Here is a 26,390-nt window from a genome sequence, read left to right on the forward strand (position 1 = left end):
ATGATTGTTTTTGACTGAGGATAAATGCCTCCTATTCTTGATGTCTTTGAAGCAGTAGTGGGAGACACAAGGATGGTGGGGGACCAGGCTATGATGAAGGGGGGGGGGGTGTCACCAGTTTCCAATGTTTGAGACGACACACTGTGATTATCATGTCAGTCTCCCCAATGGGCTCCAATTACTTACCAGATGCTCCGTTCCCATTCCACCAAGGAACTTTACAGTTACCATAAGACCGATGGCTGCCTTATCTTTCCCTGTGTCTACAGGACAGTGTGAGAGAAAAACCATTAGACCAATGTCATGTTACACTAAGAAAATATTTAACAGGAGCAAATGCCATATTCTGAAGGTACTGTAAGACTATGAGCTCAGTATTGTGTAATTCAAAGAGTATTTGGAGTAGGAACACACAGGAAGTCAGGGGGCTTCAGATGAGCTTGTTTATTGAGGCTATGTACAATAGCGCTTCATCACATGATCCACCTCTAGAACTGTGTACAACATCCCTCTTACAAAACAAATCTCAAAAGCAGAACGCCATAACACGACGTGTATCGCGGGGTTAGAGATAAACAGCGTATGAATGGGATTAGAGAGCACCGATTTACAACAGCTGCAGCAGTAGTAATGGAAGTAGCAAGACACAGACCAAAAATAGTTTTTGTTTACTCTCCTCATGAGCTCAATTCCAGCCCAGGGTCCCCCAAGTTACCTAACTGACCCTTAAACTACGCCAGATACGGTTTGCGTCAGAGAGAAACAACGAGAAACTGAAAAGGAGAGATTGCAAACTGAAGCATCCCTTCCTGATTATCACATTTGTCTTCATTTCCTACAAAAATATGAATATACAACAAGTAGCAGCCAAGACAGTATCTAGAAGAGCATCACGTCTATTGCACAGACATTTTTTGCTTTGCTTCCTTTCCCCTTCACACCTTGTATATTGTCCTCCTGTCTGACTCTGATCCCAAAAGGCCTGCTTTTAACCAGCTCTGGTCCTGTGCTGAAGCAATGGCAGCACAGCCACAGAAGTACACTGCGATTTAAATTAGCTCGGTGAGAATAGAATACAAGTCATACTGATCCTATCCAGAGGCTTTGGGCCCCTTGAGAAGAGAATAACGCTCTCCTTTTATGATCTTTACCCTAAAAATCAGTGTTTCCCCCCCGTGCCTACAGTTGTAATGGGTTTGCTTGTGGCCGGTCATGATGACATCACTATATTGGGGTACAACAGTGGTTGCATTTCTGCAGAGGGTTTGTGCTGGATTGTATATACATATAAATAGAAATGGACATACATTTGTCAGTAATTGAGAACAACTTTCAAAGGCCAAGAACTTCACACAATCACAGCCTAACTGCTCAGAGCATTTATAACATCCTAACTGCTCAGAGCATTTATAACATCCTAACTGCACAGAGCATTTATAACATCCTAACTGCACAGAGCATTTATAACATCCTAACTGCACAGAGCATTTATAACATCCTAACTGCACAGAGCATTTATAACATCCTAACTGCACAGAGCATTTATAACATCCTAACTGCACAGAGCATTTATAACATCCTAACTGCACAGAGCATTTATAACATCCTAACTGCTCAGAGCATTTATAACATCCTAACTGCACAGAGCATTTATAACATCCTAACTGCACAGAGCATTTATAACATCCTAACTGCATTTCAGACCCCACACCAGTCACCAAACCAAGTAAATAAAGATATGCAGTACCAGTCAAACATTTGGACACACCTACTCATTCCATGGTTGTTATTTATTTTTTACCATTTTCTAAATTCTAGAATAATAGTGAAGACATCAAAACTATGAAATAACACATATGGAATCATGTAGTAACCCCAAAAAAGTGTTGAACAAATACATTTTATATTTGAGATCGTTCAAAGTAGCCACCCTTTGCCTTGATGACAGCTTCGCACACTATTGAAACAGTCTTGTAGGAGTTCCCACATATGCTGAGCACTTGTTGGCTGCTTTTCCTTCACTCTGCGGTCCAACTCATCCCAAATCATCTAAATTGGGTTGAGGTCGGGGGATTATTGAGGCCAGGTCAACTGATGAAGCACTCAATCACTCTCCTTCTTGGTAAAATAGGCAGCACACAGCCTAGAGGTGTGTTGTGTCATTGTCCTGTTGAAAGAAAATTATAGTCCCACTAAGCGCAAACCAGATGGGATGGCGTATCGCTGCAGAATGCTGTGTTAGCCATGCTGGTTAAGTGTGCCTTGAATTCTAAATAAATCACCGACAGTGTCAACAGCAAAGCACCATCACACCTCCTCCTCCATACTTCACGGTGGGAACCACATATGCGGAGATCATCCGTTCACCTACTCTGCATCTCACAAAGACACGGCGGTTGGAACCAAAAATCTCAAATTTGGACAGATTTCCACCGGTTTAATGTCCATTGCTCGTGTTTCTTGGCCCAAGCAAGTTTCCTTATTATTGGTGTCCTTTTATTAGTGGTTACTTTGCAGCAATTTGACCATGAAGACCTGATTCACACAGTCTCCTCTGAACAGTTGATGTTGAAATGTGTCTGTTACTTGAACTCTGTGAAGCATTTATTTGGGCTGCAATTTCTGAGGCTGGTAACTCTAATGAACTTATCCTCTGCAGCAGAGGTAACTCTGGGTCTTCCTTTCCTGTGGCAGTCCTCATGAGAGCCAGTTTCATCATAGCGCTTGATGGTTTTTGTGACAGCACTTGAAGAAACTTTCAAAGGTCTTGAAATGTTCCAGATTGACTGACCTTCATGTCTTAAAGTAATGATGGACTGAAGTTTCTCTTTGCTTATTTGAGCTGTTCTTGCCGTAATATGGACTTAGCCCTATTTGGTAAAATAATATCTTCTGTATACCACCCCTACCTTGTCACAACACAACTGATTGGCTCAAACGCATTGAGAAGGAAAGAAATTCCACAAATTAACTTTTAACAAGGCACACCTGTTAATTGAAATGCATTCCAGGTGACTACCTCATGAAGCTGGTTGAAAGAATGCCAAGAGTGTCCAAAGCTGTCATCAAGGCAAAGGGTGGCTACTTTGAAGAAACTCAAATATAAAGTATATTTAGATTTGTTTAACACTTTTTTGGTTACTACATGATTCCATATGTGTTCATTCGTCATTTTCATGTCTTCACTATTATTCTACAATGTAGACAATTGTAAAAATAAAGCAAAATCCTGGAATGAGTAGGTGTGTTCAATCTTTTGACTGGTACTGTACATAGAATAAAGCAGAGATCCATGTGCTCCTGTAACAACATTCATACTGAGATGAACCATATAATTAAAAACTTTCTGCCACGATTACATAAATACTTTGCAATTGATCAAGAAGAATTTCAAAAGCAAGCATTTCGTCTGAAGTAACATGATTGGATAAAACTACCACCACCATAGTTATGTTTAAGTTCAGGGAAATTATATCCATACAAAAAAAAAAACGATTTGGAAGGGGGACGAGAAAACAAAAGCAGGTGCTTAATCAAATAATTTAAAACATTTTTTAATTATACATTTGAGAAAAATATTATACAACTCTATCCCTCTACCCCAAAAGCTAAGGAAACATTGTAACAGAGAGAGAAATAACATGTACAGTGAATATGCTGGTTAACCAAATGGGTCATAGATGTTTGGCCTATAAATAAACTGAACCAAGGGACAGACCATCTTCCCCCACAACATTATTGCCCATTTCATTCAATTATCACGAGCTTGTAGTTTGCAAAAAGTCCAAAAAAGGAAAGTCATAGGTGATTTCTAAAATTGGATTATGCATTAAAATCAACAAAGCTCACAAAGTGAAGATATGAGTGGCATGAAAAGTACATAATCTGAAACATAAATTTCCATATGGTGGAGGATTTCATTTTTGTTCTGCATTTCCACACTGTTGTCTTCCTGTAGACGCACAACAAGGTGTCCAGTCTAACAAAATATGCTTGTTACTCACAGTAAAACAAATCAAACTAATATTTATTCCATTCCCCAAATACAATTTGGATAAAACAGAGCCATTTGCTATTTGCATAGCTCCTGGAATGTCAACCACATGTTGATTGCAATCTTCTGCAAAACGGAAAAGCGGTTGCTGTAACTTTTAGTGATAAAATACTGAACTGTAACAAACATTTAAACTCACATTTTCAAGTGATAGAAAAAAGTTAAGGTGCCCTGTAATGTCAACAAAAGCTAAATTATAGAAGGCAATTTTTATATATGTATGTTTTAAAATGTTTGTGAACCCATGCACTTACAGATTGCCATGAAACACTGATCCTCAATGCAAATTTCTCCATCTAGCTTTCCAGCTTCCCTTTAAAAGTATAATTTTAGGAAAACTAAACTGCTGTTCTTTGGGACAACAAGAGTGGTCTCCCCAAACCAAGTATGCATGACCAATTGTTTTACAAATCAACAATTTCACCCTCACTAGACCGCCTCAGCTGATCTTCAGAAGGTAACATTTACCCCACCCCCACAGAAAAAGGTTCAAATAATTTTGCTGTGAGTCTGAAGCCCATCCCTCGTCCTTGTTCTCTCTAGTGGAGCGCCTCCACACAGATCTGCTCCTCTGTGATGTCATCCAGCAGCTGGGCCTCCACTGGGCTGCATATGTCACTGTCATAAACCTCTGTCCCCAGTAAGGCCTCCTCCAATGCCACCCCCTTGGCCTTGAAGCCATGTGGCTCCGAGGGGGAGGTGCCGGTGCTATCCACATTCTCCAGGTCCTCGATGCCTGCCCGGTAGTGAATCACGAGCAGGGTGAGAGCCTGGAGCCTCTCTCCAGACTTGGCCAGGGCGGCCGTGATCAGGGCCTTCCTCCGGGCGTCCCCCGTCTCCCTCTCCTCCAGCATCAGGGCGTTGTTGTGCTCCAGTTCCTGGTCGATCTCCTGCTGCAGCTTGTCTAGCATCAGCTCCAGCTTCTGAGAGCGCTCCTCAGTGGGCAGGCCCCGGTAAAGGTCGCGGCCGATCTCCTTCACTGCGATAAATACACTGTCGTCAAGTCCTCCCTCCCGCCGTACAAGCTTGGTGCTGCCGCCGGCTGCATGCTTGGAGGGGCTGGCCCCGGCGTAGGTTTCTGTATCGCTGCTCTCGTTGTCAGAGATGTCAGGGATGTGCACCACATCTGGCACATCAGCCGCTTGCTCTGCCAGCCGGCTCTTGGGCACCTGGCGCAGATTGAGCAGACGGGAGCCGGTGTTGATGATGTGGCGGCTGAGGCCCGTAGTGGCGCGGTTGATGGTGGATTTGGCCTCCGGGTCGGCACTGCGTCGGTCGGTGGCGGCCACGCAGAAAGGGTGCTCGGCCAGGCACTTCTCTTGGCACTTCTTGTGGCAGACATAGGAACAGATCATGCACTGGGAGGCGGCCTTTGTCCACACCTTCTTCTTGCAGTACTCGCACCAGGTGGGGTTCTGGAACTGGGTGTCCTGAAAGTTGTGGCGCACCTCCACCAGCTGTATGGCACTGTAGGCCAGGTCGTCACGGGGAACAAAGGAAAGCTGTTCCCTCTCCCTCAGCTCCTCATCCGGCATGCTGGCCTTCCTTTCACCCTCCATCAACCCACCACACGTCTCTGACTCTCCATCAGCCAGGTAGCTGAAGTTGAGTGTGACGTCTCCGTAGCAGAGCTTCTCGTTGAAGCCCTTGTGGGTGCTGAGGCTGCGCAGGGCGGTGCGGCTGACGCTGGCCCTGGGCTCTGGGGCTTCCAGTCTGAAAGTGCTCTGGTACTCAGACGAGGACGTGGACAGACACTCCAGGGCCACATGCTCCAGTGTCAAGCTGACGTGGCCCAGACACAGCAGGCTGCCCAGCTTGAAGGGGTCTTTGCACCACAGGGCCGTGTTAAGGTACTTATGGTTGCTCTCCACCGCTAACACCACAGAACCATTGCCCCAATGGGCCGTCCGGTTGCGGAACATGATCTCTGAGGACTCCCACATTGAGTGGTCCTCCATGATGTCTCGGGTGATGATGGAGCTCTCAGACACCTTGTCTTTGGCCAGGTCCTGCTTGCTGGGAGCGGAGGGGGCCCCTGGTGGCTCTTCGCAGGGCTCGGGTGGTTTGACCGCTGGCTTTGGTTCGGGCTGTTTCACAGGTGTCGTCACAGCACTGCCTTTGTCACCATTGCTTCCAGTGGAGTGTGTAGGAGTCTTTTCTGGACTTTTCTCAGCCGCGGCGGTAGCTTCACTCCCCTCCAGCAGACTTTGTGTTTCAGAAGAGGCTGACGTTAATTTAATGTGGGGTCTAGGGGGCACCAGCGGGCGAGTGGGTGGGGGTGGAGGGGGGACAGTGGGGCGCTGTGGCCCCTCTCCTGGCTCGACACTCTTGTGTGGTGAGTGCTTTGGTGTGGGTGGAGGTCTGACCGGTGACTGAAGCCCTGCCAAGTTCAGTTTGCGGTTGAGGATGGGCGATATGCTGCCAAGGGGTTTGGAGGCTAGATTGGCCACAGTCCTTTTGGGGCTTTGGTTTACTGACAGGAAATCCTCCTTGGCCTCGGCGCTGCTGCTAAGCAGGCTAGACTTGGGGTCTGCAATCAACTCTGCAAACTCAGAGTCCATGTCTTTGCTGTCGGATATGTCGGCGAGGGCCGTGATGGGTGCCGGGTCCTCCTCATAGCCCCCCGGCGGGAGGATGAACCCGGGCTCCTCCAGCTGGCCCAGCCCCTCCTGGAGGGCTCCCAGGCCAATGGTGGTGCTCTGGTGACGCACAGGCCTCTCGTACAGGACCAGCACCCTGTCCCCTGCCTGCTTCAGCAGTTTGGGCACTTGGACAGAGGATGTCACTTTGACACCTGCCCAGAGATAGAGAACATGTTAGACTCATATTGAGATAAACAGTACAACTGAACAACATACATCCAGTATTACTGTATGCTGCTGTTCTTAAGTCACTTCAAACATCCTCAGGGTTGCCAGATCATGCCACAGTCAGGTTTACTTATGCTGCATGGCCTTAGTGTCTTACCGCCGATGGCGATAAGTCGATCGCCCCTCTGTAGGTCTGCCAGGGCAGCAGGAGAGTTGGGAGTGACTGTCTCGATGCTGACATGGACCGTGTCACCCTCACAGTCGGGGATGTGCCTGAATGTCATACCCACACTGCCAAAGGGCCCTTTGATCACCTCCGCCTGAAACACACAGAGAGAAACAAACACACGTAGCACTTTCAACTTAGGATCACTTTAAAGCAAGAATCCTGAAGTGAAAACAATAACAACGTGTCCTCCCACCCCTGTTTTGCTAAAAAGCTAAGAAATGTAACCACTCCCAATTGTATAGATAGAGCTATGGATGCATAGACTGACCATCCATGATATAAAAATTATACTTTTAACCATGTTTTGAGGCTATACAGTGTTTGTAACTAAGCTCATAAGGCATTTAGAAGTTATATTCTTCAAGAATGAATGGGTATATAGAAAAAAGTCCAAAAATGGATGTAGCAACTAAGGATTCTAGCTTTAAGCTTGCTATGGATATCAGAACATTGAAGAAAATACAGTAAGCCAAAGTATCACAGAACAGTTAACACCCTTACAGCATACAAATATTCAACAATATTAGTATTCAACAAATGAAGAAGTTCATTTCTAGACAGTAAGTAAACACTTGACTTCTTGTGAAGTCCTCTATTTATAGCAGTCGACTATAAACATCTCATGCGTTGCCTGACTACAATATTTTATTTTGAAACGTTAATAAATACATGCTGTGTTCATTTTTGGCAGGGTTACCTACCCACAATACCCACTGTAGGTCTCAAGCCCATAGTAAGTCAATAGCGCTAACTGGCTAGCTACTAATGTTAGCTAGCCAGATATCAATTCTCCATGGCTATCTACCTTGGATAACATTGGTTTTAGGTCATTTTTGCCTGTTATACTATCTGGTTAGCTACATTATTACGATTCACATATATAGCTAGCTGATTGTTATGATGTAAAATGTTTGCTTTGTGTACATCTTGTTTCGTCTCTGTTGTCATTGTCCTAGCTAAAAGAAGGACGGTTCAGTGAATGGGTAAGTCCATAGTAAGTCAATAGGGCTAACTGGCTAGCCACAAATAATTGTTAGCCAGCTACCCATGAAGAATTGACATCTACTTTACCTTGCATAACATTAGTTTCAGGTAATTTTTGCCTGTTTAACGATTCACATACAGTGCATTCAAAAAGTATTCAGACCCCTTGATTTTTCCCACAATTATTCTAAAATAAAGGAAAAGAAATCCCATCAATTTACAGTACACACAATACCCCATAATGACATAGCAAAAACCGGTTTAAACATTTTTGCAAATGTATTCAAAATAAACTGAAATATCACATTTACATACAGTGGGGAGAACAAGTATTTGATACACTGCCGATTTTGCAAGTTTTCCTACTTACAAAGCATGTAGAGGTCTGAAATTTTTATCATAGGTACACTTCAACTATGAGAGACGGAATCTAAAACAAAAATCCAGAAAATCACATTGTATAATTTTTAAGTAATTAATTTGCATTTTATTGCATGACATAAGTATTTGATCACCTACCAACCAGTAAGAATTCCGGCTCTCACAGACCTGTTAGTTTTTCTTTAAGAAGCCCTCCTGTTCTCCACTCATTACCTGTATTAACTGCACCTGTTTGAACTCGTTACCTGTATAAAAGACACCTGTCCACACACTCAATCAAACAGACGCCAACCTCTCCACAATGGCCAAGACCAGAGAGCTGTGTAAGGACATCAGGGATAAAATTGTAGACCTGCACAAGGCTGGGATGGGCTACAGGACAATAGGCAAGCAGCTTGGTGAGAAGGAAACAACTGTTGGCGCAATTATTAGAAAATGGAAGAAGTTCAAGATGACGGTCAATCACCCTCGGTCTGGGGCTCCATGCAAGATTTCACCTCGTGGGGCATCAATGATCATGAGGAAGGTGAGGGATCAGCCCAGAACTACACGGCAGGACCTGGTCAATGACCTGAAGAGAGCTGGGACCACAGTCTCAAAGAAAACCATTAGTAACACACTACGCCGTCATGGATTAAAATCCTGCAGCGCACGCAAGGTCCCCCTGCTTAAGCCAGTGCATGTCCAGGCCCGTCTGAAGTTTGCCAATGACCATCTGGATGATCCAGAGGAGGAATGGGAGAAGGTCATGTGGTCTGATGAGACAAAAATAGAGCTTTTTGGTCTAACTCCACTCGCCGTGTTTGGAGGAAGAAGAAGTATGAGTACAACCCCAAGAACACCATCCCAACCATGAAGCATGGAGGTGGAAACATCATTCTTTGGGGATGCTTTTCTGCAAAGGGGACAGGACGACTGCACCGTATTGAGGGGAGGATGGATGGGGCCATGTATCGCGAGATCTTGGCCAACAACCTCCTTCCCTCAGTAAGAGCATTGAAGATGGGTCGTGGCTGGGTCTTCCAGCATGACAACGACACGAAGCACACAGCCATGGCAACTAAGGAGTGGCTCCGTAAGAAGCATCTCAAAGTCCTGGAGTGGCCTAGCCAGTCTCCAGACCTGAACCCAATAGAAAATCTTTGGAGGGAGCTGAAAGTCCGTATTGCCCAGCGACAGCCCCGAAACCTGAAGGATCTGGAGAAGATCTGTAGGGAGGAGTGGGCCAAAATCCCTGCTGCAGTGTGTGCAAACCTAGTCAAGAACTACAGGAAACGTATGATCTCTGTAATTGCAAACAAAGGTTTCTGTACCAAATATTAAGTTCTGCTTTTCTGATGTATCAAATACTTATGTCATGCAATAAAATGCAAATTAATTACTTAAAAATCATACAATGTGATTTTCTGGATTTTTGTTTTAGATTCCGTCTCTCATAGTTGAAGTGTACCTATGATAAAAATTACAGACCTCTACATGCTTTGTAAGTAGGAAAACCTGCAAAATCGGCAGTGTATCAAATACTTGTTCTCCCCACTGTAAGTATTCAGAACCATTAAATCAATACTTTGTTGAAGCACCTTTGGCAGCGATTACAGCCTCGAGTCTTCTTGGGTATGATGCTACAAGCTTGGCACACCTGTATTTGGTGAATTTCTCCCATTCTTCTCTGCAGATCCTCTCAAGCTCTGTCAGGTTGGATGGGGAGTGTGGCTTGGGGTTGTTGTCCTGTTGGAAGGAGAATCTTTGCCCCAGTCAGAGGCCCTGAGCGCTATGGAGCAGGTTTTCATCAAGGATCTCTGTACTTTGCTCCGTTCATCTTTCCCTTGATCCTGACTAGTCTCCAAGTCCCTGCCGCTGAAAAACATCCCCATAGCATAATGCTGCCACCACCATGCTTCACCGTAGTGATGGTGCAAGGTTTCCTTGGCATTCAGGCCAAAGAGTTCAATCTTGGTTTCATCAGACCAGAGAATCAAGTTTCTCATGGACAGAGTTGCTTCAATATATCCACAGAATTTTCCTTAATCATGATGCCATCTATTTTGTGAAGTGCACCAGTCCCTCCTGCAGCAAAGCACCCCCACAACATGATGCTGCCACCCACGTGCTTCACGATTGGGATGGTGTTCTTCGGCATGCAAGCCTCCCCCTTTCTCCTCCAAACATAACGATGGTCATTATGGCCAAATAGTTATATTTTTGTTTCATCAGACCAGAGGACATTTATCCAAAAAGTATGATCTTTGTCCCCATGTGCAGTTGCAAATCGTAGTCTGGCTTTTTTATGGCGGTTTTGGAGCAGTGGCTTCTTCCTTGCTGAGCGGCCTTTCAGGTTATGTTGATATAGGACTCGTTTTACAAAGGATATAGGTACTTTTGTACCTATTTCCTCCAGCATCTTCACAAGGTCCTTTGCTGTTGTTCTAGGATTGATTTGCACTTTTCGCACCAAAGTACGTTCATCTCTAGGAGACAGAACGCGTCTTCTTCCTGAGCGGTATAATGGCTACGTGGTCTCAAGGTGTTTATACTTGCATACTATTGTTTGTACAGATGAACGTGGTACCTTTAGGTGTTTGGAAATTGCTCCCAATGATGAACCAGACTTGTGGAGGTCCACAATTTGATTTCTGAGGTCCTGATTTCTTTTGATTTTCCCATGATGTCAAGCAGAGGCACTGAGTTTGAAGGTAGGCCTTGAAATACATCCACAGGTACACCTCTAATTGACTCAAATTATGTCAATTAGCCTATCAGTAGCTTCTAAAGCCATGACACCATTTTCTGGAATTTTCCAAGCTGTTTAGAGGCACAGTCAACTTAGTGTATGTAAACTTCTGACCCACTGGAATTGTGATACAGTGAATTATTAGTGAAATAATCTGTCTGTAAACAATTGTTGGAAAAATTACTTGTGACATGCACAAAGTAGATGTCCTAACCGACTTGTCAAAACTATAGTTTGTTAACAAGAAATTTGTGGAGTGGTTGAAAAAATGAGTTTCAATGACTCCAACCTAAGTGTATGTAAACTTCCGACTTCAACTGTATGTAAAGCAAGGTTTGAAATGATCATGTTTTAGTCGAATATTAAAATCGGACAATTTGCAGTCTACAAATGATTTGTAATTATGTTCCGGCCCCCTGACTATTTGCTCAAGAAAAAAAATCTACCCATGGCTGAATCAAGTTGATGATCCCTGGTCTAGGGTTTACAGAGAATGGTTAGACAAACAAAAAACACCCAGTCAGCATCAGTCCTGTGGGTGAAAACAGCATGTGAATGAGAGGTCGAAGGACAATGGCAAGAATCGTGTAAGCTAACAGGCGGGCCCCAAACAGGCAAATAACGGTGCAGTACAACAGTGGTGTGCAGAACGGCATCTCGGACTGACGAGTTGTGCGTTCCTTGTCACTGATGGGCTATTGCAGCAGACGACCACACCGGGTTCCACTCTGATCTGCTAAAAACAAGAAGAAGCGGCTCCAGTGGGCACGCAATCACCAACACTGGACAATTGAGGATTGGAAAAACGTTGCCTGGTCTGACGAATCCCGGCTCCTGTTGAGTCATGCTGATGGCAGAGTCAGCATGAGTCCATGGGCCCATCCTGCCTGGTGTCAACGGTACAGACTGGTGGCGGTGGTGTAATGGTGTGGGGATTGAGCAATGTTTCCATGCCTGGAAGAAAATTAAATTCAATGGCACAACCAGAAAAATCGTTGCTTTTTTTATAGACCGAGATAGAGATGCTGGCATCAGAGGTTGCGTAAAACCAAAAGGTTTTACTTGGCTCGCACGGTTGTGGCTATGACAAGTAAAAATAAAAGCATAGCTACAAATAGAGGACATTAGGACAATTCAAGTTGGTTTAGCATTGGCAAATATACTTCAAATGAGTAGGCAACACTCACCAATAAGCCATCTATCCTCAACCGCTCAGGCCAACATTGCTGTTCTGCAGAATGGATGAGTTGTGCGTTCCACCTGGCCACCACATTCAGCAGCGTCTTTTGCGCATCACATAATGTGCAGGTGATGGGTTAAGTGAGTGGAAGCCTTTTCTGTTCACATAGTTGAACTTGTTTTGGGAGGGTGCTTTTATGGCGATGTGGGTGCCGTCTATTGCTCCATTCGTATTTGGGAACCTATTGATGGCAAAGAAACCCCTCAACTTTAACCTGTTGTGAGATGGTGTATGGAAATTGTATGCAACTGTTCGTTTTGCTAATGATCACATCCAAAACATAGTCCGTCAAGGGCTGTGAGATGCCGATCGGTAAACTCCTGCCAAAAACCCTAGGGTGGAGAGCACTTGGATGTGCACTGGAGTGGCATGCGCTTGCCTTTCTAAAGTAGGTCTTAAATCCTTACAGAAATCCTATAACATTGGTTTGGGGAAACTATGTCTGATGATCCCATTTGTACTTAATGCTAAAAAGTCCCACCTGTCTCTAAAAACGTGCTCTCTGCGAAATACAGCTTGTGCCGTGCCAAATCTTCCAACAGAGCAAGATCGGCCAGCTCTCATTCCATTTCCCATTTCCTTTTATAGTATTTCAACAATGGCTTCCCTTTCACACGTACCTCTAACTTAACAAATAACTGTACTTTATATGGATTATTATTGTAACAAATGCACTGTCAAGATATGTTGCATGACTTCACAATAAAAATTGAAAAATTATCAAATTATTACCATTTTACCCATTCACTAGGCTACGCTTGACCAGCAGTTCCCGTATTCCACCAATTGACACTGTGCGTACGCATGGTCATGGATGTAAATGTACGCACACTCTCAAGCAAACGTTCATATTGATAAATCTCACACTTTGCGTGGAAATGATCCCCCGCATTGTTTACGCACAGATTTGTGCCTACGGATGATTGGTAAAATGAGGCTCCTGGAGTTTACCAGCTGCCTCAATCACTGTCACGGCGCACTGAGAACAAGTCACGTATCCACCATTCACCGGTTGTGACGTCGGGGCAACCTGCTTTGTGTCTCCCTGGCCCAATGCAACATGACAGCGTGTGTCGCTAAAGTGCAGTGCGTCTAACTATTGTATGCAGATCCTCAGAACACCATGTCATCATGGGATCATTCCAACTATCAACATTGTGCACACACCAACACAAACAATAGAATTGTGGAGGAAGTTGATGAAGTCGGTCAGATCTTGAATGAATGAGAGTTCAAATGTGATGAGAGATTGATGGTTGAGGGAGAAGAGGGGAGAAGGGAGGAGGGGTTCCCGGTCTGGGAGACAGAGACGAACAACTGTAATTTCCCAGCTGTCATTTGTCATAATTCTCAAGGAGGGCACTGATCAAATTAGGGGCGGGGATGGAAAAAGCAAATGATCTATATGAGCTGGCAAGCTGAGGGGGGTTGATTCACTTGAAGCTGACGGATGATTTCAAACCTGGGATGGGAACCTTTTGGAGATAAAAAGAGATGTGATTATAATGTAACACTGTAGGCAAGAACAAATCATAATGGTTTATATTTCTAATAAAAGTTCCAGGTATCATCATAAAAAGTAAAATGGTAACTTGTGTTTATCTTTTTACATACATTTGACTATTTTATTGTTGGAAATCAAATGATTGTGCAATCATAAAGAATTGCGGATTATCTTGACTATGTTCACACGTGTTGCAAATGGTTTAAAAATACTTACAGTACACCGGAAAAATAAAAACACAGGTGAGGTGTGAGCCATGAAAATAGCCTGTAGGCCTCGTCACAGTGGGAGTCAACTGACAGAATGTTTTCATTTATAAAAATAACAGAAAACAATCAATGTTTTATTGTCACATACACCATATAGGTGCAGTGAAATGTGTTGTTTTACAGGGTCAGCTAAATTAGGGTTAAGTGCCTTGCTCAAGGGCACAGACAAAATAAAATATTGTCGACTCAGGTTTTCAAACCAGTGACCTTTCGGTTACTGGCCCAACGATCTAACCTGCCGCCATTATATGGTGTGGACAGCAGTTTTTAAGTTAGTCCTATAACCTGTTTATAAATCCTATGGACCCAGGAACCTGCCTTTTCATTTGAGACTTTCCTAATTCATTTAATGCAGGTCTCTGCCTCACGGCTTAACCTGATCTGGCCACGTTGCTCCCCTTTCCTAGAATGCCCTAACGACATTTAAAAAGGCAACAGGTGTTTGTGGGGAAACTAGGAGAACAGCAAAGCTAACAGTAGATGTAAAGACAACAAACTGTGCACAAGAGCCTTTAAATCATCAAAATTGTGCGCAAGTCAATGATGAAGACCACTGTGTATCTAAGGATTAAATGTCAGGAGTTGTGAAAATGTATTTGGCTAAGGTGCATGTAAACTTCCGACTTCAACTGTGTGTGTATGTGTGTGTGTATATACACATACACACACTTTCTTACACAAATACTGTTGTTTTTTTTAGTGTCAAACAGAGTTGACAGCATGGTGTTGTCATATTAGAGGAGGAAACTACACTTTGTAGGTAAGTCAAACTATGGGGGCGAATCTTGCCAAAGAAAACATGTTGTTTCCTCCCTTTTCTAAAAGAAGAGGCCAGTGAGATTCAGAAGAGAGTCTGAAACCACAGACACATACCGCCAGCTCCAAAATGATTGGAACCCTTGATAAAAGACGAGCAAACTCGACTTCAGAAAATAAATATACAAATACTGTATAATCTATATTTTATGCCAAAATAATTATACTAAAACAATATCTCTTTCTCTGAGCAATTGTATAACAAGTCATATTTACTTTTCTCAAAAAGATAGGGTTCAAAATTATTGGCACTTGTTTTAAATACCTTTCAAAACCTTACGTTGCAAACATAATGGCACTGGGCCTTTTTATTAAATGTTTTAGGAGATTGGAGAACACATTGGGTGGGATTTAGACAATTCCTCCATAAGTAATCTTTCCATATTCTTGATATCCTTCGTCTTTGCTTCTGGACTGCCCTCTTCAATTCAAACCACAGGTTTTCAATGGGGTTCAAGTCCGGAGACTGAGATGGCCATTGCAAAATGTTGATTTAGTGGTCAAGTAACCATTTCTTTATGGATTTTGATGTGTGCTTGGGGTTACTGGCTTGCTAGAAGATTCACTTGCGTCCAAGTTTCAGCCTCCTGGCAGCGGTAACCAGGTTTTTGGCTAAGATGTCCTAGTACTGGGTAAAGTTCATGATGACGTAGACCTTAACAAGGGCCCCAGGACCAGTGGAAGCAAAATAGCCCCATAACATCAAAGCTCCACCACCATATTTTACAGTAGGTATGGGGTCATCTTTCTTTTGAAGCCAAACCCACCACTAGCCCAAGAGCTATATTTTCATGTCATCCAACACATGTAAACGCCTGGAGTATGCTAAACGGCAATGGTACTTGGATCTTTGGCCACGTACACCAGTGGTGGAAAGATGCATAAAAAAGAAAAGACCATACCTACTGTAAAATATGTGGACTTGTTAATCAAAAACTCTTTCTCTGAGTAATTGTATTAGTATAAAATAAAATACATTTAGCATGCAATATAGCTCAGTAATGTTAATTGTATTATTTATTTTTATTCAGCCTTTTTCGTTCATCTATCAAGGGTGCCAATAATGTTGGACCCGAGTGTACATAAAGCAATTCAAGCTCAACATTTAGCTGGGCAGAGTGAATATCAAGGGTGCCGCCGCTATTACTGAGGCTAATATCTTCTTTGTGCCAGGAGCAGAAACGCTGTGTGATCTAAACCGGAGGCTTTCATCTGAGAATGTCTGCCTCTGAAAGCATTGCAATCCACTTCAGTCGCTGGTTATGATGCAAATCACACACAGGGCTGCGACTGACAAAAGACAATTTAACATCAGATCGAATGGTCTGCTATACACTGCTATAGTCACGAAGCAGATTCAATTGACGGCAAACCGTCAGCTGGACCCTCATGAGTTTCAGCATCCAACCTGAAGAAACACGGATCTCTGAATTAGACAGTCTAAATCCTCACAATTCTAAAAAGCATTAAACAAAACTGTTTTCATGGTACTGCACGAGTCTTTAATGTTCCAGCTTATCAATATTTTGTGATGATGATGCTCGCCGGGTCAAGGAGGGTTAGGCTTGAAGCTCATCAGTTTGCCTTGAATAGGATTTGTAGGAAATCTGTTTATCTGATAGGCATATCACCTCTTGAAGGCTCTCAAAAATGAGACACTATACCAAAGAAGAAAGCAGAGATAATACCCTCTGCTTTGACATGCCCTGGCAGCAAGACCCTGAGACAGACATCCTGTGTGTGTCCATGTCACTGTTTTCCCCAAAATCCTAACCCACTCAGAGGAGTCATTGAGTTGCAATTATGGGTAATTTGCAAGGATGAACGCCGACTAAAGGGCAATTACGGAGGAGACGGTAGGAACAGTGGGGAGCGGCGTAGGATTCAGCCAGGCCAATAATGTCAGGGAGCAGGTAAACAGATGCTGCCGCTCACCAGGGCTGTGGCGTGCAGCGCTCCGCACCACGTCAATTTAAACTGATGCTGTACACGGTCCCTATAGATCAGCACGCCTGGCCCGCAGATGGCCTACCTGCCATGAACTAAAAAGAGGCCCCCCACACCAAACACACCTCCCTGAGGAGGAATATTCATTGTTAATGTCCCCTCGAGCTGTGTGTACAACATGGTACCATTGTCTTGAGTGACATGTAATTACACTCATAGGGGTGACGTAACACTAAAAAGCTTTACAGTTAGTCGTAGGCTGCAGCAAAATAATACAGGGTTGAATACATCTATGCTTGCATCTCTAAGTTACAGCACTTCAAGTATTTACACTGAAAAAATTATCGCCTTGCACTGAGCGGAAATCATATGTTTTTCAGTAAAGGAAGTGAGGTGAGTCAACACCATTGATGACTAAATACAACGCCACTACATCCTTTATTCAGTTACTGTTCACAGGGTCACAAGTAGTGAAATCGTAAACATAAAACTGCAGGATGATTCACACAAAAAAAAACAGTGTCCCCACAAATACAATTGTATGCTCTGCTAAGCTAACATTGCCGTTGAACAGAATGCACAAAGGCATCAAATTGTGCGCTGCAATTGTAATGACAGGCCGTCTGACAGAGTACATTGGTGAGAAACAAATTACCCATGTAGCAGATGCCAAGAGATTGAGAGGCGGCAGGTAGCCTAGTGGTTAAGCGGTGAAAAATCTGTCGATGTGCCCTTGAGCAAGGCACTTAACCCTAACTAATCGCTTCTGTAAGTCACTCTGGATAAGAGCGTCAGCTAAATTACTAAAATGTCAAATGTAAATGAGCAAATATGCCAAGTTGAGGCACATGGATAGGTGTGTGTGTGATGAGGGACAGTCATTCAAGCCATTGTGCTCATAAACACAGTAGCCTTGCGTATATACCTGTTGCTCGAGCGACGCCGCTGTTCAATCTACCTCTTCATCCACCCCCTGGGTCATTTGGATGTAAGAGCAGAGGTTTTTTTTGTTGGTGAAGTGCAAATAGCGCCCTCTCCCCTCCCACATGCTGTGTGTACAACACACACACGGTGCACACTGACAAGAAAGAAAACCCCTAATGAATTTAGAAATAAGACCGCTGTTCTCTCCCAGATGTTCATTAAAGAGCGTTTGTCCCGGTCTCCTTCAGAGTTATGGTCTAATGTACACCGATGCTTCATTCAACGAACATGAGAAAAACCAGCGCAACCTCTTATAATCGATCAGTGCTGCTGCTGAAATAAAACAATTTTAGTAGAATTCCTTTCAGCTTGATGTTGGTATCCAAATATTCATATAAAGTATATATATCTACAGTATGCGTCAGCAAACACATTTTTTATTATTTAGAAATTCAAAAAAAGACTGAATATCAACCATGGTGTTGGACAAAAACAGGTCTGAAATTCAACTAATGAAAAACCATGTGTGCCAAACAGTCCTTTTTTTAATGGCACTTTTCGTGCTTAAAGTTGTTTTTAAATGGCTTTTACCCTCAAATTACATTGTTTTATTATTTTATGTGGGTGCTTAATCTCAAGCCCGAGCTGAAGTGACTGAGTAATCTAGTTAACATTGACAGAGAACAGACAGCTCTCGGTCTCTTCTCACTGAGGAGAAAAACAAACAGGAAGCGTAGCAACAGTGAATGGCCTCGATGTAAATAGAACAATTTTCTGTCTATCTTTTATCTGTGCTGCCATGACGAACAAATGAAAGGTTAATATGACTATTTAGCAGGTATCACTGATTAAAATACACATTCGTCTGTAGCCTCATCCTCCGCTTGAGTAGGAATACAGTTGGCCATTATTTTCTTTGATTCATCACAGTATCTATTTAAATCGCACGTTGGATTTTTACTTAAATTGGCCTGTACTGTGAAATGTATTCAATGGTTTGTTGATAATGTGTGTGTGTCTTCTTTGTTATTATGTAGCCTAATGAAATTGTGAAATTCTATGACAGAGCTATTTTAGATAATAGATGTTAAACTTCAGCACTCCCTACATCAACGTCCATGTGTAGACTGACACCATGCTAGATGCCAAAATATAAGCAGCAATATCATGACATTAGGCAGCAAGAGGTGAAAAACTAGAAAGCTTAGCCAAAACATAAACACATGGTTTCAGTGGTTTTGCACTATTCTGAAAAGATAAAACATGTCAACGATACCAGCCCCTTATTTTCCATATAATACCCTGTATAGGCCACAGTCATAGCTTAACCAGCTTCATCTATATTTCAGTTTGTACCTCTAAAAGCACGTGTTACACTCGAGAGTGTAACATGTGAGAGTGACCTGAGAGGGCTGGGGCTTCTGCAGAATGGCTGAGCTTGAAGCTCCTCTCGGGCTGGTCCAGGGGGTTGCACGTGAGCAGAGTGTCTGCCGGATGCTGGTCGGGGCGAACAAATCCTTTTCCCTGTCACTGGGCTGCCCAGTAATCTAATCTAATACCACATGTCAGATCGATTTGTGTATGCTTATAGGGTACAAGTCCCTGCAAGGCATGCAGACAGCTACTGCAGGGGGTCCACGGCCAGACCTCAAAATATATTTAAAAATAAATGTTTATGAATATTATTAAAAACAGATGAAACATATTTTGGCAAAGGGATCCGTGGAATAAGTTGAGGGTGTACTACAGTATTATGGATCTACAATTTCTGTTCTTTCCACAGTACTCCACCAATTATCAATGTTTTCAACTCAATACTTCTTGTTTTCCCCCAAATAAATAAATAAAATAAATACATTATATATATATATATACACATACAGTGGGGTAAAAAAGTATTTAGTCAGCCACCAATTGTGCAAGTTCTCCCACTTAAAAAGATGAGAGAGGCCTGTAATGTTCATCATAGGTACACTTCAACTATGACAGATAAAATGAGAAGAAAAAATCCAGAAAATCACATTGTAGGATTTTTTATGAATTTATTTGCAAATTATGGTGGAAAATAAGTATTTGGTCACCTACAAACAAGCAAGATTTCTGGCTCTTACAGACCTGTAACTTCTTCTTTAAGAGGCTCCTCTTGCCCCCCCGAATCAACTGTCCCTCAGTTTTATGCTATCGGTGTTACCGCCTTGAAAATCACAGATTACAGTACAAAGATATACAAGGACGTTGAGCATTCTCTCCATTGGCGAACTGCTACTGAGGAAGGGGTCTGTCTATATTAAATACAATTATTAGCTAATCACACCCTTTTAGTGTGTCATACATTTCAGGATTCCATTGATCATTTGGTGTGTCTAAATTCAAAGTGTCACTTGGTGGTAGTCAATTTAAATGAAGCATTAGTGGCCTCCATTTCAGAAAATCCTAATTTACCAAAAAAAAATTATTGGTGTTACCATCATTGTTGTTACTACTCCTACTGGTGGCACAATGTTATCATATTTGTAAAACATATTTAAAAAGTCATTAAGTTACTATATTAGTTATTTTAGAATGGGAAGATGTACCCAAATACATTTAAATAAGTACAAATCTAGAAGAATTGAGTTGACAAAGCTTGCGGTCCAATTTATGATCGTGTTTGTCATCAAAAGTTATTTGAATTTGAATGTTGCCACTGTGGCTTATGATAGGAGGCTGGGTTCAAAAGCAAGGGGACAAAAGAGTTGTTATGGAGACTGAGGCGAACACAAAAAAGGTACTCATGTCCGCCCCCCCCTCCTAATTTGCACTTGCATATACAGCCTCCCCTGTAGGTTCTTCACCCACACGTAGTCCACAGGTCTGTTTATAGCAGGCCCATTGTCCTTCACGCCCAGATAATAATCACTCAGCAGCAGCAGTTTTCCCAAATGGAAATAAAACCACCACAAAGACACGAACAAATGTCCTTCCTCTCATATCAGCAATTTCCTTTCAAACAGCAATGACACACTTTTATTTTCCTTATCACGTTGGCATTTCATTATTTATTCTTGGTCCTTTGAGCTCCAACGTGCAGCTTGTCAATCAGGCAAATGCAGTGATAGCCTGGTCATATCCTTGTCTGAACTTCTCAAGTGGAGGCTCTCTGTGGGATCGCAGGTGCTACTCAGCTCTGTGGGACTTCTCAATGCTGACTTGATTGATTAACCCCTGGCATTTACTTAGCCTACCTTAGGAGCTGATTGGAGCCCGTAGGTAAACAGCAACACAGTGTATTAGCTTGGTGCAGCCACAGTGTATTAGAACATCCCCTGCCAACCAACCCTTTGTACCCTACCAAAGCAGACATGGAGCCAGTCCCATAGCAACCCCCTCCAGTCTCTCCATTTGTCTCTTAGTACACAGGAAGGCTATCAGAGATTTGGATCAGAGGAAATGCAAACTGCAGCAGAAAAAAATTCGAAGAAAAGAAATGACCGTCAATTTATTTCATACTGAATGAAATTAAACTGAGGAGACAAAACATGGCCCTTGTCAGAGGAATATAAGCTGATCATAAAACTAAAGTTCTCCTTCAGCTCATCTGAGCAGTTTGCTAACTAGTGTGATCTACTGTAGGCTATAGCCTAAGATCCATCGGCTGTGAGTTTATACCGGTAGTAATAAAACAAACATTGATTTGCTGTGCCACAGCAAAAATCAATATATTTTTTCTTTATTTTTTCCCCAACATCATAGTATTTCTACCAAACTTAGTTTTAATAAAGTTGTGTTAAGCACATCGCTTTTCTTCAGTAAAAATATATGTTTGGGTACAACAACACCTTTCTAAAGGTTATGTAGTTATTTGTGGCACTCGAAGCTGCCTGCGCATGAAACACAGAGCATCGCATTTGGTTAATTTCCTCACGGTATTGATGTTTCTTTCAGAACCTGGGACAATTCTGACACATAACAGCAAATAACGTGAGGTCATTCACGCTCGAATGAGTGATGCTGTCCAAGGCATCAGATGAAGGCATTCCGAGCCCAAATGACAGGAAGTCAGTAATGTGGTTGTGGCGAGGTCTGTCATGCTCACCCTCCGAGGTGAATCGATTGTAAATTCAATGATGATAACAAACAGCCTACGAGACCTGGTGTCTGTGTCTTTAATCTGTTCCCACCTTGCAGACACACAGCTGTAAACAGAATTATAGTGGGCCATTTATTGGCCACACCTAGGAGGAAGGCGCTGATAAGTGTCACACAATCTGGCAGTCAATTTGTTTGCCATGTAACAGATATTGAGGTGACCGCTGTCTCCAATGGTTAGATCATCAACTATCCCCACTGGGTTAAGAAACAAAAGTATTTTACTGGCTTTTGAGAGCGTTGATGCATGTCAATACGTTTTCCACATTTTCAAACCATTAATATGTGTCAAAGGCATTTTTGTCCACTGACAGGTTACCTACAGTGGTTCGTCCTTTAAAAGTTGCAGCGTACTGCGGCGCAGCTTGCATGGTGCCGCAGAATTCTATGGAACGTTATTTATCATCTTTGAGAAGCATTTGATAGCCTTCAATAGTGGCTGTACTAGAGAATTTAAAACCTTTTTTGTAAGAACATAGTATACGGGACCAATTTTAAGAAATGTTGCTTAATTCATTTGATTCATATTATGGTGTTTCTATTCCAAGAAAAACCAAAAAAACTTGGGGTTTCTGTTAGGATGGAACGGAAAATATGGCGCTGTACAACGTGACGGTCGGGAGTACAGTACTGGGCTATTTAGCTAAAGAATCCCAGTGTCGTGAGGGCATGCGGGAGACCAGGGTTCAATTCCCCGACGGCGAGGAAGGAGTAGGCTGTCCTTGTAAATAAGAATTTGTTCTTAACTGACTTGCCTAGTTAAATAAAGGTTACACTGAGAGCATAACATTTTTATACCCTAATTTTCTAATTCTAGTCTAACCAATACCCAAACGGAAATTCAGTGGAAAATAAAAAAGTCATTGATTTATCAAAAACAGTCCCCATGCTTGTCTCAGAGCAGCGCAAAACAGTGCTGAAATAGTTGGATGCTTTTGCTTCTAATTTCAATATGCTCTTTAAATAAATAAGACCTACACCACTTTTAACAGCACATTACTCAACACTAGTGAGACTCATGTCACCTACGGTAGGCCTACAGTATATCGAAAAATATTACTTCTCTCCGCCAATAATTACAAAGAGGATTGGAGGATATTTCTGTAATTCAGTGAGATTTATTCCCATAGTAATTCGTTATGGATCCATAGCTAAATAAACATCGGCATTTTGAAAGAGTATTTTTCTAATTATTTTATTAACGAAAGCATAAAGATGCCATTATTAGTTACATTGTTTTAGGTTGAACGTGCAGACTGGCACTAAGAATGTTTCCCTAGTCAGCGCCATTATTAGTGCAATGCCTCAAAGTGTTGCCAGTGTGGCGAGGTGGGGGTCCACCCCCCCCCCCCTTCCTTCCTTCCCCATGGGCTAGGTCGGTCTTCTGTGCGCGGCTCTGCGGCCCATCCCGTGCCCCCTGCCCCGTGCCTTGAACCTCGCATGCTTTCAGTGGATACAGCTGGAGAACTGCAAGGCAATCCCATTGTGCGCCACTCGGGAGCCATGACCAATATATATTGTCCTGCTAATAATAGGGTTAATAATATATCTGTGAGAATATCCAACGGGCTTTTATATAATTCTAAATTAATAATAATAGCTTTGTTTAAAAAAATATATTTTGGAGATGATTTTGTATTCAAATACAGTGAGGGAAAAAAGTATTTGATCCCCTGCTGATTTTGTACGTTTGCCCACTGACAAAGATATTATCAGTCTATAATTTTAATGGTAGGTTTATTTGAACAGTGAGAGACAGAATAACAACAAAAATATCCAGAAAAATGCATGTCAAAAATGTTATAAATTGATTTGCATTTTAATGAGGGAAATAAGTATTTGACCCCTTCTCAATCAAAAAGATTTCTGGCTCCCAGGTGTCTTTCATACAGGTAACGAACGGAGATTAGGAGCACACTCTTAAAGGGAGTGCTCCTAATCTCAGTTTCTTACCTGTATAAAAGATACCTGTCCACAGAAGCAATCAATCAATCAGATTCCAAACTCTCCACCATGGCCAAGACCAAAGAGCTCTCCAAGGATGTCAGGGACAAGATTGTAGACCTACACAAGGCTGGAATGGGCTACAAGACCATCGCCAAGCAGCTTGGTGAGAAGGTGACAACAGTTTCTGTGATTATTCGCAAATGGAAGAAACACAAAAGACCTGTCAATCTCCCTCAGCCTGGGGCTCCATGCAAGATCTCACCTCGTGAAGTTGCAATGATCATGAGAACGGTGAGGAATCAGCCCAGAACTACACAGGAGGATCTTGTCAATGATCTCAAGGCAGCTGGGACCATAGTCATCAAGAAAACAATTGGTAACACACTATGCCGTGAAGGACTGAAATCCTGCAGCGCCCGCAAGGTCCCCCTGCTCAAGAAAGCACATATACATGCCCGTCTGAAGTTTGCCAATGAACATCTGAATGATTCAGAGGACAACTGGGTGAACGTGTTGTGGTCAGATGAGACCAAAATGGAGTTCTTTGGCATCAACCCAACTTGCCGTGTTTGGAGGAGGAGGAATGCTGCCTATGACCCCAAGAAACCATCCCCACCGTCAAACATGGAGGTGGAAACATTATGCTTTGGGGGTGTTTTTCTGCTAAAGGGACAGGACAACTTCACCGCATCAAAGGGACGATGGACGGGGCCATGTACCGTCAAATTTTGGGTGAAAACCTCCTTCCCTCAGCCAGGGTATTGAAAATGGGTCGTGGATGGGTATTCCAGCATGACAATGACCCAAAACACACGGCCAAGGCAACAAAGGAGTGGCTCAAGAAGAAGCACATTAAGGTCCTGGAGTGGCCTAGCCAGTATCCAGACCTTAATCCCATAGAAAATCTGTGGAGGGAGCTGAAGGTTCGAGTTGCCAAACGTCAGCCTCAAAACCTTAATGACTTGAAGAAGATCTGCAAAGAGGAGTGGGACAAAATCCCTCCTGAGATGTGTGCAAACCTGGTGGCCAACTACAAGAAACGTCTGACCTCTGTGATTGCCAACAAGGGTTTTGCCACCAAGTACTAAGTCATGTTTTGCAGAGGGGTCAAATACTTATTTCCCTCATTAAAATGCAAATCAATTCATAACATTTTTGACATGCGTTTTTCTGGATTTTTTTGTTGATATTCTGTCTCTCACTGTTCAAATAAACCTACCATTAAAATTATAGACTGATCATTTCTTTGTCAGTGGGCAAACGTACAAAATCAGCAGGGGATCAAATACTTTTTTCCCTCACTGTAACATAAAATGAGCGAGAAAAAGCCCATTGTTGAACATGGGGTGAGACATCAATACTAATTTGTAAATAAAGCCAGTTTGTTATTTAGAATCATTTATTTCTGTTTTTAGAGGGAGAGAAACCAAAAACCTACAGTCATCTCAGGGGTCTCCCAGTCAATGCCGGCACGGGTATTGAACCAGCATCTGTAGCAACACAGCTTGCACTGCAATGCAGTGTCTTAGACGGTTGTGCCACTCAAGCGCTGTATAACATGAACGGTCGGGAGTGGCCTACACTACTACAGTAAGAGCAAAATAATCCTAACAAAATAAAATAATAAAAACCTTAGTGTAAGAACAGTTTTAGTAAGTAATGCTGAAGTCGTGCACAATTATCAGTTTCTATTTAGGTTTATGTCGCCCATTCATTGTCAGAGACACAGTAGGACCCAAAAGCATAATCAGTGCTCTAACTCCCCCTTGCGCTGGTCTGGAGCAATGAAGTAGTGACGCAGGATACCGTACTAAACCACAAATTACCTAAGTCCCGCAGCATAATCACAAAACTTTCAGTGGCGCAACCACTGTATATTATCACTGTATCTCAGGGAATTGAATAGCTACACCAACACGATGAAAGCAACTAAAAAAATACCTGATAAACCATCTACTTTTTCACTTCCTCTACATGTAAATCAAACATTTGCCTCAAGAGAAGAGCTTTATAGCTCTGCCACACAACAAAGGAGCCAGTAAGTGCACTGTGTATGTATACCTGACCTGTATGGTGGAGTTTGGGGTTGTGTGCAGCCCATCGCCTGAATGAACCTCATCTTTGCAGGGCAGAATGAGCAGGGGCAGGTGAGGTGAAAGGGAGGGAGAAATACCTGTCTATTGACTGCCTTTCATCAGCCGTCAGTGCGAGCCATGCACAAGGTGGATTAAAAGACACCGGAACGCACACACGCTGGAGTGGAACATCAAACAGTGGGGAGTGAAGAGGTGCGTCAGAGTATCTCTGATGACACCAATGGACACAGGAAGTGCTCCCTTTCTATCGCTCCGAACCAGCACTGGTGAGATGCTGAAGGCCAGACTGCAGAGACGTACACATGGAGTTGTTCCAGGTGAACTGGCAAA

General features: G+C 42.9%; 1 protein-coding gene across 1 annotated transcript in view; it reads right to left on the reverse strand.

Moving 5' to 3' along the window:
* Positions 1–429: 429 nt before the first annotated feature.
* Positions 430–26,390, reverse strand: part of LOC139570825 (PDZ domain-containing protein 8-like) — a 67,925-nt gene continuing 41,964 nt past the window's right edge. Inside the window, exons 4-5 of the mRNA XM_071393035.1 lie at positions 7,022–7,184; positions 430–6,848 (exon numbers count right to left, since the gene is read on the reverse strand). Coding sequence (XP_071249136.1) covers positions 4,594–6,848; positions 7,022–7,184 — 2,418 coding nt within the window. The 3' untranslated portion in view covers positions 430–4,593. The remainder of the gene's footprint in view (positions 6,849–7,021; positions 7,185–26,390) is intronic.

The sequence above is a fragment of the Salvelinus alpinus genome, chromosome 3, assembly GCF_045679555.1.
Source record: "Salvelinus alpinus chromosome 3, SLU_Salpinus.1, whole genome shotgun sequence".
In the NCBI taxonomy this organism is placed as follows: domain Eukaryota; kingdom Metazoa; phylum Chordata; class Actinopteri; order Salmoniformes; family Salmonidae; genus Salvelinus; species Salvelinus alpinus.